The 14,954-nt window shown below is 35.2% G+C and overlaps 1 protein-coding gene across 3 annotated transcripts in view; it reads left to right on the top strand.

Annotated features, from left to right (window-relative positions):
* LOC106157113 (guanine nucleotide-binding protein G(s) subunit alpha) overlaps positions 1-14,954 on the top strand; it is a 54,969-nt gene that overhangs the window by 26,544 nt on the left and 13,471 nt on the right. For 2 of the 3 annotated variants that reach the window (XM_013532613.2, XM_013532612.2), the window contains exons 3-5: positions 546-600; positions 4,327-4,446; positions 8,317-8,414. In XM_013532613.2, coding sequence (XP_013388067.1) covers positions 546-600; positions 4,327-4,446; positions 8,317-8,414 — 273 coding nt within the window. Of the gene's footprint in view, positions 1-545; positions 601-4,326; positions 4,447-7,614; positions 7,828-8,316; positions 8,415-14,954 lie in introns of those variants that run through there. The other variant, XM_087010347.1, reaches the window with a different exon arrangement.

Here is a 14,954-nt window from a genome sequence, read left to right on the forward strand (position 1 = left end):
TAAAATACATTTGAAACTTAAAATAAAAATTTAAGAAATAGTAAAAGTTAGAAGCTCCAAGTTTTGTATGTCTATTTCTCTAAATTTAGTCATATAAGGCAAAAAATTATGATGCAAAATTAATAATCAAGAAAAAATATTATTAATTGTTATTGACCATTATGGAAGGACATCAAATTGACATGGATTTTTAATTTTCAACTTTCAACATCTTGTTTTTTTTTTTTTTTTTTTTTTTCAAAAAATAAATAAACACAGTTTTTTTTTTCTCTCTGTGTAATAATAATTTTCCTTCAAAGATGTATGTTTTCAAATTCACAATTTATTCATTTGTTTTTAAGTAGAATTATCAGTTGCTTGTTAATATACTGGGCAGAAAAAGGAATTAATTTAATGTCACTCTTATTGTGCTAAACTTTTTCTTCTTGGGTGTCAAAATTTTGTTGATGATTTCAGATTTTTGTTGCAACTTTTTTGTCAATTTTCATCTTAAATTTTGATAAGGTGAAGTAAAAAGGTTTAATAATATGTATTTATCATTTCAGTGAAAAGGTACAGAAATTAGAAGATATTAAAAGAAATATTCGAGACGCAATCTTGGTAAGTATATGAAGATGTTTTATTTTGAAATGTGTGTATTTGATGACTAAAAAGGGTAAAAAAAACAAGCGTTATGTCTGCTTGAGTAATGAGAGATGCATTTTGTATTAATTTAAAAAAAAAAAAATAGACATTTTTGATACTCTCTCCAAATGCAGTGTATTTTTAAAAGTAAGTCACAATCCACAGATCTCAAAGTGGTGACAGAACAAAGAGCAAAATCTGACTTTTATTACAAGTATTGTAATGGTAAAAATACATTAAGACTCAGAAAACCTTTATTTTCTCTCATAGTTTAACAAAAGCTATGACATTCTGTTACCAGAATTTATAAAAAATGAACTAAAATAAGCTTTGAAACCTGCCCACCATTTTTTTCTGTAGCTTTCCGAAATGTATTTTTACGAATCTGTAAAAAAAAGATAAAGTATGGAAGAGCTGTCAAAGTATTTACTTTCGGTCAGCTGTATTTTATCAGTGCACTGGTTTATGGCTGCAGCTTATTTGTTTTTCCGCCAATTATGAAAGAAAAAAATGTCAAATTCTGTTGACACAAGTGAAATACATGTGATGCAATTGAAATGTAAACTCCAGAAATAGACTTTTTGTGCCAAATTTAGAAGTAGGAAGCGTATATTTCTTAAGGGAGTATAACCCGGATTACCATTATTTGGAAACTTTTGATAACAGCAGACCCTAGTGAAGAAAAAAATAGTGAATAGTTGTACAAAGGTCCCTATATACTAGTGAGGTACGCTAAACATATAGAAGGAAAAAAAGCTATTCACTTTTAACTATATTAAAATTTGAACTTAGCAGGATTAGGGGGAGACAAACTAAATGGTATTTTTCCACAACAAATTTATTTAAATGCTATAAAAGTTTTTGAATAGATTTTTAAAAGAGCAAGCAGTTTTTGTTTTGTCTTAGAAGATCAGGATAGTGGACCGAATTTAAACCCCAAAAGTTCTCCACAAAGCTTGAGGTTCCCAGAGCTGAAGTCATGAGTGGGAGAGGGGACATACTGTAACTGTTTTAGAAACAAAATTCCCATGAGCTACCTAGAGCTACTGATTACTTTTTGAAAAAAAATATACATCTTAAAAAGTATTAATAGTTATGAGAAGTTTTATGTAAGCAGTTTTTTTAAATTTTTTTTGTTGGTCAATTGATATCACTTTGTTTAACTTAGAATATTGAGCTAGCTTTGGACAAGGCAATTTAGGGTATAGAACTTACTAAGGAAAACTTCTTACCATTACCATGTTTGGCATGGCAATGTGAACTTTAATTAACGCAGAAAGAAAGACCAAATCGGACTTGACCATTGGACATCTAACAGCATTCACTGTGATTGACCAAAGCAAGAATGCAAGTTATATTAGGTAGTTGACAAGTGCTTGTAATTTTCCCCCATGGTTTTAATTCTCTCTCTCTCTCTCTCTCTCTCTCTCTCTCTCTCTCTCTCTCTCTCTCTCTCTCTCTCTCTCTCAATATCTATGCATTTTAATGCGATAAGAATAAGGCTAGTTTTTAAACGAGCTGGCAGACATCAGTCCCGCAAAGCAAACACCATCCAGAGTGAAGAGAGAGGGCTAGAGCTGATATGACATGTTATTTCCGGGTACTCATAAATCTGTGATTGCTCCAGAGTTTTATTTAGCACTGGGTGGACCAGAGGTCAGTTTCGTACAGGGTAGAGAGAAAAGTAGTGGTCAGCAAGAAGTATATAGACATTAGCGATTGGCAGTCCAACTGGTCATGTTAAATAAAATTTTGAAACATTGATCGAAAATTCTGTTTAGTCTGTCTGAAGGACCTTCAACAAATTTAAAAGTCACCATTTTCAAATTAACAGTCGATAGAATAAAAAGTTCTTTTTATTTGGCAAAATTTTTGTCCTGCTGTTTGGCTGTTTTAAAAAGTTTTCATCATGTGAGTGAGTGATCTGTGATTCAACTTTGGGTCTACTTTCACTTGATTTTCTTAACCCCTCCTCCCCCCCCTCCCCCCAATCTTCACCTTTATGATAAAGGGAAAATTTATTACTTCTCTAGATTTGTGAACAGGAAATACATGCATTTTTCTTTCTAGTGAAAAAGAAATTTTTTTTTCTTGTTGTCATTAGTGTTCATGTTACAAATTTCACAATATATTCATTTCAGGATTTTGTTAATAAACCAAAGACGTTTGGGAAGAAGTCTGTTTAAAACTATTCTTTAGAAAGTTTTTCAAGAATTCATTTACAGCACAACACCCCATTGCCCCAAGCTCCTGAAATAGATACTGAGCCCTCTGTAGCATACAGATACCTAAGTGTATTATATATATCTGGTTATATCTACATGTACTCTACCACTTACACATTCACATCAGGGAGTAAGGCTGGAGTAGAGTGGCTGCTATGTATTCGGCATACTGAGACTGTAGAATCCAGCACCGAGAGGTCCATGGCCTGCTTTACACTGGATATATTGAGGTCGGTTTTGATTCTGCACTTTTAGTTGCAGTTCTACCCAACACCTCAACAACCCTTACATGAGGTGCACTCAGTCTTCAACATAACCGTCCCAGGTTGATTGCTTGGATGATGTGCTGTGTACCTCTGGCTTGATTGCAATCAGCACTTAGCCACAGTCTATTTGATTTGGGTCCAAATGGTGGAAACTGTTTGGTACTGCTGCCCCCTTTGTGTACGCGTGCGTGCATGCATATGTGCCCCCATCCCCAGGAACTGAGCCAAAAGGTTCAGCCATAGCCAACATTTTAAGCTCATACCAGTTTCATTGCAATAGGAAAATACTTTTGTTGGGTTCTCCAGATCTGCCGTCTCTGAGCCCCACTGTGAACGTGACCCGAATCTGGCTGTGTAAACAGACAATTATTTTCGCCACCAGACTGCTATCTTGGTTGTGTGTGAGTCAGCGCTGTTACTAATTATAGCCCTGTACAAAAAGGCTATGACCTGGTTTTCTCTGACAGGTGATGGAAATAATTATAATGGAGCTGCTGGGTCTGTGGGCTGTACTGTACATCTGGTGCAGCAGACAGACGTGGGGGTTAGGCTTGATTTTAGGGTGTTAAGGAAGCTCTGGGCATGGACATTTAGAAACCTGCTTTACTCTGTCCAAAATGATTACTTGCGTTCTCAGTGGTTGTGTTTGTCTTTATTGATTCACAACTTTAGTAAATTTTAATTAAAAAAACAGAATGAATTGATAAGGTCTGCTGTGTGAAAGAGGAAGAGAAGAAATCAGTCTTGGTTAAGCCTTAAGAGTTAATAATAATCAAAGAAAAGAACAAATCCAATGAACAGAGGGTGATATATAGTTACCAGTATATTTCTAGTTGACTCTAACCTGAAGTTCTGGAAATAATCTCTTAGAAATTCCCTTAAAAGTTCTGGTTTCTGCTATGATAACTTTGTAATTTAAAACTCGGATATGAATGAATGAATGAATTACCTTTTTTTTCAGTATTTTTATTCTAACAAGGCTATTCATGAGAATATGTCTTCATGAATGAATTGTCAGTACTACATCCAAATAGAATCCACATAATGTTTTATTATAAAATGCAGAAATATTATTTTCTCCGTGAGTTTTAGGCCATAACCGACGCAAGACATTTACTTCATTCAAGAATTAGCCTTTTTTAACCAGTAGATAACAGTTGTGTTTTATCATACAAGGATGCTGTAATTGTATTTTTTCTTCCTTATTTCAGACGATAACGGGTGCAATGAGCACAATCAACCCTCCAGTCCAGCTTGCCAATCCTGACAACCAATATAGAGTAGATTATATACAGGACGTGGCCAGCAGGCTGGACTTCAGCTATCCACAGGTCAGTGAACCGGTCATTACAGAGAGAGAGGGAGAGAGAGAGAGAGAGAGAGAGAGGGGGGGGGGGAAGAGGAGGAAGAGAGAGGAGGGAGAAAGGAAAGAGAGAAAAGACAGTATAGAAGATGTAAAAATTTAAAGTGAAGGCTGAGTTGTGACAATAGGTGGTATCGAAATTGCAAGTTTTTCAACTTCCTAGGCTTGGTGTGAAGGCAACTGTATTCCCTCTTAGTGGTGGAAAATTACTGTGGAATTACTGTTCACTGTGAACATACATGCACACACAGAACAATACACACTTTTCAAAGGTAAAGTTGTTTCTTTATGAAAAAAATACTCGATGAAGAGCAACTTGGCCTTAGGGTACCATTAAGCTCAGTGGTAATGATCACTAATATGGCTTCAAATTAACATAAAATCTCACCTTTTCCTTTTTGGAGCCTTACTTGGGGTCTTAGCTCACTAAGCTTTACTTGAAGCTCTATTTGTATTCAGGAAAACTTTTTTGCTGCATAAAAATCATGTGGTTGGTGTCCCAGAAACACTGCAGCCATAAATCATGGAAATGCCTTACATAACATTTGTCTTGTTTCTGGCTAGAAATAGCAGCGTCAGGTACCACCCAAGGGGATCTGACGGCTGTGATTACCTCGTATCGATTTTTTTCTCTATTTTTGGTCTCCATTTTCTTAAGGCTAGATGTTTGATTTAATCCAGTGGCGACAATAATATGTGTTTAAATGATCAGGATTAAGGTAATGGCTGGGAACGTATTCACTGATTTATCACTAGCTGATATTGAGGCAGGTTCGAAAAGAAGAAATAGAGAAAAAAAAAAAAACAGTTGGCCTTGTGGCAGTAATGGTGCGAACGTACCAACTTCATAGCCAGCATTATGGGTACAAATTCATAGCCAGCGTTATGGGTACAAATTCTTAGCCAGCGTTATGGACACAAATCATAGCCAAATCTAAAATCTTGATATTAATGTGCTGTATACATATACCCTGGATATAGATAGATACCCTATATGGTGCTCATTCCCTTTGAAGTTATCGGTCTAGGTAGATTGATCCAACTCTGTGCGGACTCTTGCTTAATTCAGTCAGTATACCATATTAACAGATTTTACTTCATTGCTGTGTCCATTTGCTTAATATAAATAGTCCCAAGTGTTAAACTGACATTGTTGCCTATGAAGATGGTATGCAGCAATGGTAAGCAGCAAAGGTGTTACATAAGGTTTGCACTTTGAAAATATGCTTACTCATATTAAACAGGCATCAAAAGATCAGTTTGTACAACTACACAGAGCTTAAAGAGTGGTATATTTATGCAGAAGAAGTTGAGATATATATCACAGTTTGCTAGTTGGCAAAATTCCTGCCACTGCAGGTTCTGAAAAAGAAGGGTTCAGTTTCCATTGCTCTGAAGTGGAAATTGTAGAAAGATTTTAGATTTACTGTATATATTTTTTCTGTCATAGTTTTTGTGTCCGTGTGTTTTGGTTAAATATCTGAATGTTTGCCAACTATGCTGTCTCTCTCCTCTTCAAAAAAGTAAATAAAAGAAGAGAAAATTGATTTAGATAAGCCTTGTGTTCAATATGGCCTCTGTGGGATTTTGGCAAGAAAAAAATGGTTCTAAAATTTCCTGAGGCCCTTATTAACAATTGTATAGTACTTACAGATCACTGCTGTTAAGAAAACTAAATGTGGATATACCCTAAGAATATGTTTTTTCAGACAACTTAGTCTTCATTCGGCTGAAGCTAGGGTCTCATTCCCAAAGAAACTAACATTCTGCACAGATCGATCCAACTCCGCAGGATTTTCACTGACTGCAATCAGGTTTACAGACTAACACGCCTCCTTTTTGTTTCCAATGCATTAAAAGCACAAGCTTTTCTATATTGTACTCGTCGTCAGGAGGAGGCATATTAAATTTGTTTATCAAATTGCATTCACCAAAGGTCTCCCGCGGAGTTGGATCGATCTACATAGAAAGATATTTTCATTGGGAATGAGCCCGTGATGTGGATTAATGCATTCCTTGCATTTTCTTTCCATGTAAAAATTAAAGTTTTGAGCAGGGGGCTGTCATTTCTTAACATAAAAAGCTTGTAACAAGACTTGGGGGAAATACATGGCTATTATTAAAAAAATACTAAGATTTAATGCAAGGAAAATCTTCTTTATTTATTTATAGCAAGTTTATTTTAAGAATAAAAGGGAAATGTTTGGTACATTATGAATACTGGATTGGTTGAGTTGATGTTTTAATGTATATACATTTTATGAAAAGGTATTTTTACATAAATTTACAATAAATTTAATATACACGAATAAGCCATAGATTGACCAAATAAATACTAACTTGAAAAGAGAAATGCTCTTTCAATTTAAAAAGTCAAAACTCAGAATCTTTTCAATCAGTTGTCAAGTTTTAGTGCAACCAAAATATTTAGGTGAGAAATATATATAAGAAATTATCATATAGGAAAACCGATGAACTAAGAAATATGTTTTAGTCACTAATTTCACTTCAATAAGAAAGATTAAATGTGATCCAAATTAAGAAAAAACTGTCCATTCAGTTATCAAATTTTAAATAATACATTAAAGAAGTATTAAAAAAAAACATTAAAAATATTAACAAAAAGTTCAACTCAAAATCTGTCAGCAATTCAAATAGCAAATTCTCACAGGTTAACCCACTGTTGATGAAGTCAGTTGTTACTCAAGTCCAGACAGGTCTGTCAGACCTACTGTGTGACATGTGACCAGAGGTCTGTCAGACCCACCGTGTGACATGTGACCAGAGGTCTGTCAGACCTACCGTGTGACACGTGACCAGAGGTCTGTCAGACCCACCGTGTGACATGTGACCAGAGGTCTGTCAGGCCTGCAATGTGACATGTGACCAGAGGTCTGTCAGACCCACCATGTGACATATGACCAGAGGTCTGTCAGGCCCGCAATGTGACATGTGACCAGAGGTCTGTCAGACCTACCGTGTTACACGTGACCAGAGGTCTGTCAGACCCACCGTGTGACATGTGACCAGAGGTCTGTCAGACCCACCATGTGACATGACCAGAGGTCTGTCAGACCCGCAATGTGACATGTGAGTCCTATAAGTCTCATGCTATAAAACCCTATAAGACCTAGAAAGAGAAGTGGCCTTATTGTGTGAGAACAGCTAAACAGTGGGGAGAACAGTGTTTGACCTTTCTAAATATAGCAGGCCAGTGTTATTTTAGTCTAGTGAGGCGCTGATCTATGCAGACAAATGTACTCCATTCCATAGATCAGGTTACTAAAGACCACGTGGTGGGGGGAGGAGCTGAAGAAAGCACAATGGAGAAAGAATGTGTCTGATCTGGGTGAGAAGATATTTGGAGCTTGCATATTGATGTTGTGAATGAGAGGAATGGGTTTTATGTATTGTTATGTGAATAAAAGAAAAGGGGGTGCGGTGCTGCTTATTGAAATGTGAAAAAGGGAAGAATAATGTATACTGTTATGGGGAAATTATTTGGAGGAAGTGGACTTGCGTATTGGTATTTGAATGTCTGACAAGAAAAGAGGAGACATCATTGACTTTTGTTGCATATTTTGTTAATTTTCTTATTTGTGACATTGTCCTAGAAAAATGTCAGGCTTTGTCTAAGGCCATTTTTGTTTTTCACAATTTTTTCTTCACTCTCTTTAGATTTTGAGCTGTTAAAAATGAATTTTACACTGGCTTCAAATGAAGAAATTTATAAATATGTGTTTAAAAAGTTAAAATATTTTTCAGTTGTATGTTTGATGACTATATGGTGCTGTAATCTGCATGTGTTTTGTACATCTAATTTTCTTTTTCTTTTCAGGAGTTCTACGAACATACAGAGGAACTGTGGAAAGACGAGGGTGTGCAACAGTGCTTTGAAAGAGCAAACGAATATCAACTGATTGATTGTGCAAAATAGTAAGTAAAGCTGTAGTTTATTTGAGCAACAGAAATTATCTGATTAAATTAATTTTGGTATTTGGTGTTTAATTTCTTTTTTTTTTTGTGTGTGATTATGCAAAATCTAAGTGTACTTGAATTTATAACATGAGATTTGCAAAAGTGCACTCTTTTTTTACCCTATTTTGTATAAGGGTTTTTACTTCTACTGTTAAGGGGGGTATTCTGAAATAAAATAAAAAAAATATGAAAAAAAATTTCCAGTTCTATGTAATTGTTAACTAATATTTATGTATGGCTAAACATTTGGTTATAGCATTCTATCGGCATGTCATGAGAAAGAAAAAAAAAACATTTTATGAAGTATGGCTTTGTCTGGAACTATTGTATTTTATATTTGCTGTACTATAGGTATTATATTTTATATTTGCTGTACTATAGGTATTATATTTTATATTTGCTGTACTATAGGTATTATATTTTATATTTGCTGTACTATTTTATATTGGTGTTGTGAACATTTTGTTTTTATGCTGAATTGTTTTCCTGAATAGAGGATATTGAATATTAGTGTCAGACATTTCTTATCTGCTACAGCTTTTAATTAATGCCCCCCAATTTTTTTTTTTTTTTTTTTTTTTTAGTGTGGCTTAACCCAGAGCCAATATGCCATATTCTCCGTCATGAACAAATTTGCTGGATTAAAAAAAACAAAAAAAACATGAAGCCTTATGTCACATCCTCACCTTGCTTGCTTTCAACCAGATAATGATTTTCCACTGGGTATTTAATTAATAAAATTTATTTCTGTCCATTAAAGGTATCTGTAACAGTTTGAATAATTATGAAGAATGAATCCCTCATACTGGGATATTTTCATGACAAAAAAAGTAAATATATATATAAAATAGCATTAAATAAAATATGAAATAAGAATAAGTTAATAAGAAAAGGTTAAAAAAAAAAAGATGACAAGAAAGTAGGAAGGCTTTGAAGAGTTAAATCAGAGAAGTTAAAAAGTAGCAAGAAGAGCGAGTAGGTCTGCAGGAGAGGAACTCCATATTCCCCTGCCTTACATACAAATAATAGCTCTCAGGCTGGCCATCTTAACAGTTGCAGCTAATCAAAGTGGATCCAGTGCAAACTGTAGAAATATGTCTGAGCACACCACCCTGGATAGGAGGAGAGAATCCATATAAAGCAGACACAAGACCAGAGGTGCTTGTATGCAAATGTCTCAGTGGATATCAGAGAAAACGAAGTTCTAAGAATTCAGTTGAAGTTAATAATTCATAAGGAGCAGCCAGGATGGAAGGAGTTCTGGGTAGCCTGGGGATGGAGGCCATGCACGCCATTGCATGTATATCAGAGAAAAAATTGAGAATTCATCTTGCAGATTTTGCTGCACTTTGAAGTTATATTATAGAGTAACAGGCCTGAAGCAATGTGTGTGTGTGTGTGTGTGGGGGGGGGGGGGGGGTGTTGAGAGAGAGATGACGTTAGCATGTGTAATGTTGCTTTTATATCAGCTACAGATTTTTGAGGAATTTTTGCTCTGTTTTGTGGTTATTTTAGCTTTTGGGACTTTATTTATGGTGATTGTTCACGGAATGAGAAGAAAAGCAGGTACCTAAATTTCAAATATTATAAATTGTTATAAACACCGGAAACACATCAGAAATCATTTTTGTGAGTAATTTAGATACTAGTTAATCTTTTAAAAAGAAAAGTTGGTGGTAACAAAATGTTGGATTTAGGTAAGGAGGTAAGAAAGTAAATCCTTCATTTTTTTTGTTGACTTTTTTTAAAGCACCCCATAACCTTTTTTCTGTTTTTTTTTTTTTTTTTTTTTTTCCAAAAGAATGATAGTGTTTGATATATTTGAGAGCTGTTACCGTAGTATGGTGGTAGTGTGCTGAGGTGAAGTCTGGACGACCTCAATACAGGCTGGCTGCTCCACCTGCGGCTATAAATAGCACCCAGTAAGAAGGAGCTGCCGCTATTTGAGCTCCGCAGCAATTTATGGCCCCATTCTCAGCCATTTATAAAGAGTGAGTCTCAACAAGCACAGGGTTGGAATGCAGCTCAGAGTAGACTGTTGAGTTAACCTTGTAGCTCTGTGTGAGTGTATGTCTGTAAGTGCACACATGCGTGCGCGCACGCGTGTATGTGTGTTTGCTTGTATACGTACACTGAATAAGGTTAGAATGTGCAAATTGTTCCTTCTGTCTTGCAGCTCTTACTATGGCCTTATAAAATAATGCTATAATTTATCATCTTTTTATCAGTACTTTTTATGGTGGCAGTCTTTGCAGGTGCAGATTTGGTACGTGCAGACTATAGAAAGAGAGAAGACGGCAAAGTTGTAGTGGGATATTTCCAATATAGAAAAAGTCTGATTTAGATAAAGGTCATCCAAATATTACAATAGCTTTGCTCATGCAAGCACAAAAAAGGGGTTTGCTCTCTGTAAACTGATCAATTTTGTCAGATTATTGGATTAGGAACATGAAACCGCTTACATGATTGATAAGGCCACATTTGATATTAAATTCAGTGTTAGCGTGTGTGTGCAGAAAATAGCAGAATGGCTGGATTATATTCATGGGAATGAGATAATAATAGCCTCAGTTCAACCTATATTTAGCCAGTAATTTCTGGGCCATAGCTTTATTGAGAATATCATTACTTCTGATGGTGTGTATGAATTAGGCATGTAGTCAGGGGAATTGACTTGATAACTTGAGCCCGCTAGTATAAAAGACTTCTAATATAATGACTGTCATTAGTTTTACCAGGTTTATAGTGTATGTGCAAATACTGGGGTAAATTTACTATAGAAGTATGGTGATTGGTTTTGGTTGGAGCTGGGAGTTTCCTAGATCTCTGGCTTATCTATTGTGATTGCAGTTTACTCATCAACCAAAGTCAAGTATTAGAGTTAGTTTACAAAAGCTGCTAAGAATTTAAAGTATGTATTGGGGTCGGGGTTGGGGTTTAAACTCTCTGAAATCAGTCTTCCAAGTATTACAAATCAGAAAATGTTTCAGACAATATTCACTTTAGACTGCAGCTATTCAGAAAATGATATGTATCATACATATTCAGTGTGTAAGGTTTTTAGTTCTCATTTTGACCGTGTTTTTTTTTTTTTTTTTTTTTTTTTTTTTTTTTTTTTTTTTTTTTTTTTAATATTCTTAATTTTCTTCATATGGTCCAAATGCAATGGGAAATGGCAAGCAACAGTTTTAGGATTTACAGTTTTGACAATCTTCACTTGTGCCAATATGGTACAAAATAGAACTGTCACAAATCAGCTTTAAGTGCGTCTTAAAGCCAATATGCCAGAGCAGTGTGAATGTGTCCCCATTTCTCCAGCACAACTCCATATGCTTTCCCTCTGTCTGCTGAACTCAGCAGCATGCAAATGGTGTATTGATTGTGGCTTTAATATTTCATATGGTAATTGATATGAAGGGATTTCCAAGGCTCTGGTAGATGAATGCAAGATTTCTTGCCTTGACTTGTACTTGCTGTTTGTTTTATTGACTCAGGGCTAGGTATTATACCAGTGCGGCAATGGAGATTTTTTGTAGACTGTTTTTTAAAAGAATCCAAACTTAAATGATATAAGATAAAACAAATGTCTCGAATTTTTTTACCAAAGTATATTTGATTCTTTTAGTTTCTTTGAAATTTCTTTTGGATTTATTTCTTTTATCCTAGAAAGCTATACGATAAAATATCGTTTTGGACATCTTTTTGCGTGATATGGACTGATAGGCTTATGGCTATACCTACTACAAACTTATTACAATAAAGTGTATTTATTTGTTGTAAAAAGAATGCATTTTGAATGAGAGAAAAAAGAAATGAATTAAAAGTTAAAATGATCTTGTTAAGCAGTACAATTGAATGGCATTGCAGCAAATCTACTTTGTGAATAGAAACAGTTACTGAACCCAGATGGTCTGAATTTCTTATATTATTTTTGGGTGTTTGAATGTTAGTGTCGTGTCAAAGCATGGTTAATCTTTCTTGGAATATCAAAAGCCCAGATTCTCATTAGGGTGTGAGAGAGAGAGAGAGAGTAAGAGAGAGAGTGAGTGAGTGAGTGTGTTTTTTCACCAGATTTCCACATGTATTCTCTTAATATATTAGTGTTGTCCAGTGAGAAATTTTGGGGAAAAAATGGCATCATCACCAAAACATAATTTGTGATCATTGTCACGAATTGATGAGTTTTTACTGCAAAAAAGTAAGTCAGGTTATTTCTGTCCTGCCAGTATTAAGTTTCTGAATTCTCTTTCCCCAAGTGAATTGACATGAAGGTCAGGGCTATGATTCGATGTGGACCAAGGTCTTAAACAGTCTTCTCTCTCTGACAAGGAAATTGTATTTTTTTCAGTATGAAAATGATGCATGAAAATTTTGAAATGTTTTGCTCTGTCTAGAAAATATAATTTAAAGTTTTGTGGTGTTTCATGGCTTGGTGGTGTCTTTCAAAGGGTCTGGTGTGTTGGCTTATCCTTTGAGAATTTAATGGAAAAAGAACAGTGGTTGGTCACAAAGATTATGCTCCAACATCACGTTAAGGCTATATGTGCTCAAAGCAGAGAAAAGAAATTGTGGTTTTTGTGGCTCTCTGATTTGTCTAATCTTTTTCCATCATCATTTTGCGAACGAAAAAAAAGGAATACTTGATTGTTATTTTTGGATTTTTGAAATATCTGTGGTGAGAGAGGGTGTATGAATTTGGAAATCAAAGCTTCTGACCAGCCTTATTTGGTTTAGATAGGGATGATCACGACCTTGTTCCCTGGTCCTTAGCTCTGTCTTATTATAACACTAAGGGTGCTTTCCCAGAGATTTAGATCGATCTAACTCCCTGGGGGTTCATGCTTAATTGCAGTCAGCCGAGCGGGCACCATAGTTAATTACCCCCTTACAGTTTTTAGTAGGCGGGACAGACGCTTAAGCCGGCCAAGCTGACGGTAATCTAGTGAGACTCCCCACAGGGATAGATCGATCTAAAAATCTATGGAAATGGGGTGTAAAAGTGCATTCCCATAGATTTAGATCGATCCATCTAGATCGACCTAACTCCCTGGGGGTTCACGCTAAATTGCTATCAGTCGAGCGCGCACCATAGTTAATTATCCCCTCACAGCTTTTAGTTGGCAGGACAGACATTTAAGCTGGCTAAGCTGACAGTAATCTAGTGAGACTCCTCACAGGGATAGATCGATCTAAAATCTGTGGGAATGGGGTCTAAGACCCTTTTATCATCCAGCATCATACGTTACTGGACTAGTACAGTTTGAGAGGTCGGAACATGTAATACCACTTCAGTTCCTTTAAAATTTCTCTACACGTTAGCTTCCTGTTTAGTCAAGTTGATTCATTAGTGATGTTGGGGGTGGGGGATTCAGATGAGACTGTCGCGTAATAGCTTGCCTATCAAGTTGTCAATCTCTTATAGTGGTCCAGTGAAGATCCCGCTCCATGTGAAAAGGACCTCTCATTATCAAAATACCGATGTTACTTACCAAACTCAAACAAAATGATTTCGTTATATTCTCCAAAACAATATTTTATTTTCATTTCTGCAAATGATTATTTTAAGATTTTTATTGTTTTTAGATTTCAATTTGAAAGTGGACCCTTTCATCAATTACTTTCATTTACTCTCTTGCAAATACTTCAAATATTTAAATTATATATTTCGAGAGTAATAGAATACGTTCATTTATACATGATGTTGAAAACAAAGCTCAGTTTTTATTATGCAGTGTGATACTTTTCTTTGTTGAAAATTTTATTTTGGATAAAAAGTACTAATGTCTCCTTGTTGAAATAAAATGTCAAGGATCATGTAGGCTGGTTTCCGTGAGTATCTGCAGCTTGGTATTACCTTACAAATGTCAACAACTTCTCTGGATGGGCGGTTACTATCCGATCAGTACGTGATCTGGTCATTGCCCTCCCAGTTTAAACAAATCTAAAAATATTAATTTTTTTTTTTAATTTATGGATGCTTTGTTATATCTAAAAACACAAAATCAGTCAAATTACTCAAAATTTTGCTTTACTAGCGAAAGCTAAAAAAAATCAGTTATGGTGAATATCTCAGAATAATTGCTTTGCTTGTAAAGGCTGAAAGAAGGGATTCTCAGAGATGATTTTGATACATGTTAGAAAGCATGCCTTTGTCACTAACTTCATATTATTGATATTGAAACAGTAACTGTATTACTGAGAAGCTTATCCTATAGCTGAGTGCCAATACTTTGAAAAGAAATGACGTATTCTTAGCTTACTTGGCTTAGCATATTTTGGGAAGGCCTGTCTTGTTAAACCCTCTAGTTATGATTACTCATCCATAACTTGTTAGTCTAATCCTTCGACTTGTCCACCATAATGTTTGAGGCAAGGCTAGTCTGAATCAGGATTCACTGGTCTGTATAAGAATTTATTCAAGACTGGACATTTAATGCATTAATATTAGTTACAACAAGATGTAAATTTTGTCAAAAAATTTTTTTATTATTTAAATTT

This window comes from Lingula anatina, chromosome 4, assembly GCF_051362555.1.
Source record: "Lingula anatina isolate TDL-2025a chromosome 4, LinAna3.0, whole genome shotgun sequence".
NCBI lineage: Eukaryota > Metazoa > Brachiopoda > Lingulata > Lingulida > Lingulidae > Lingula > Lingula anatina.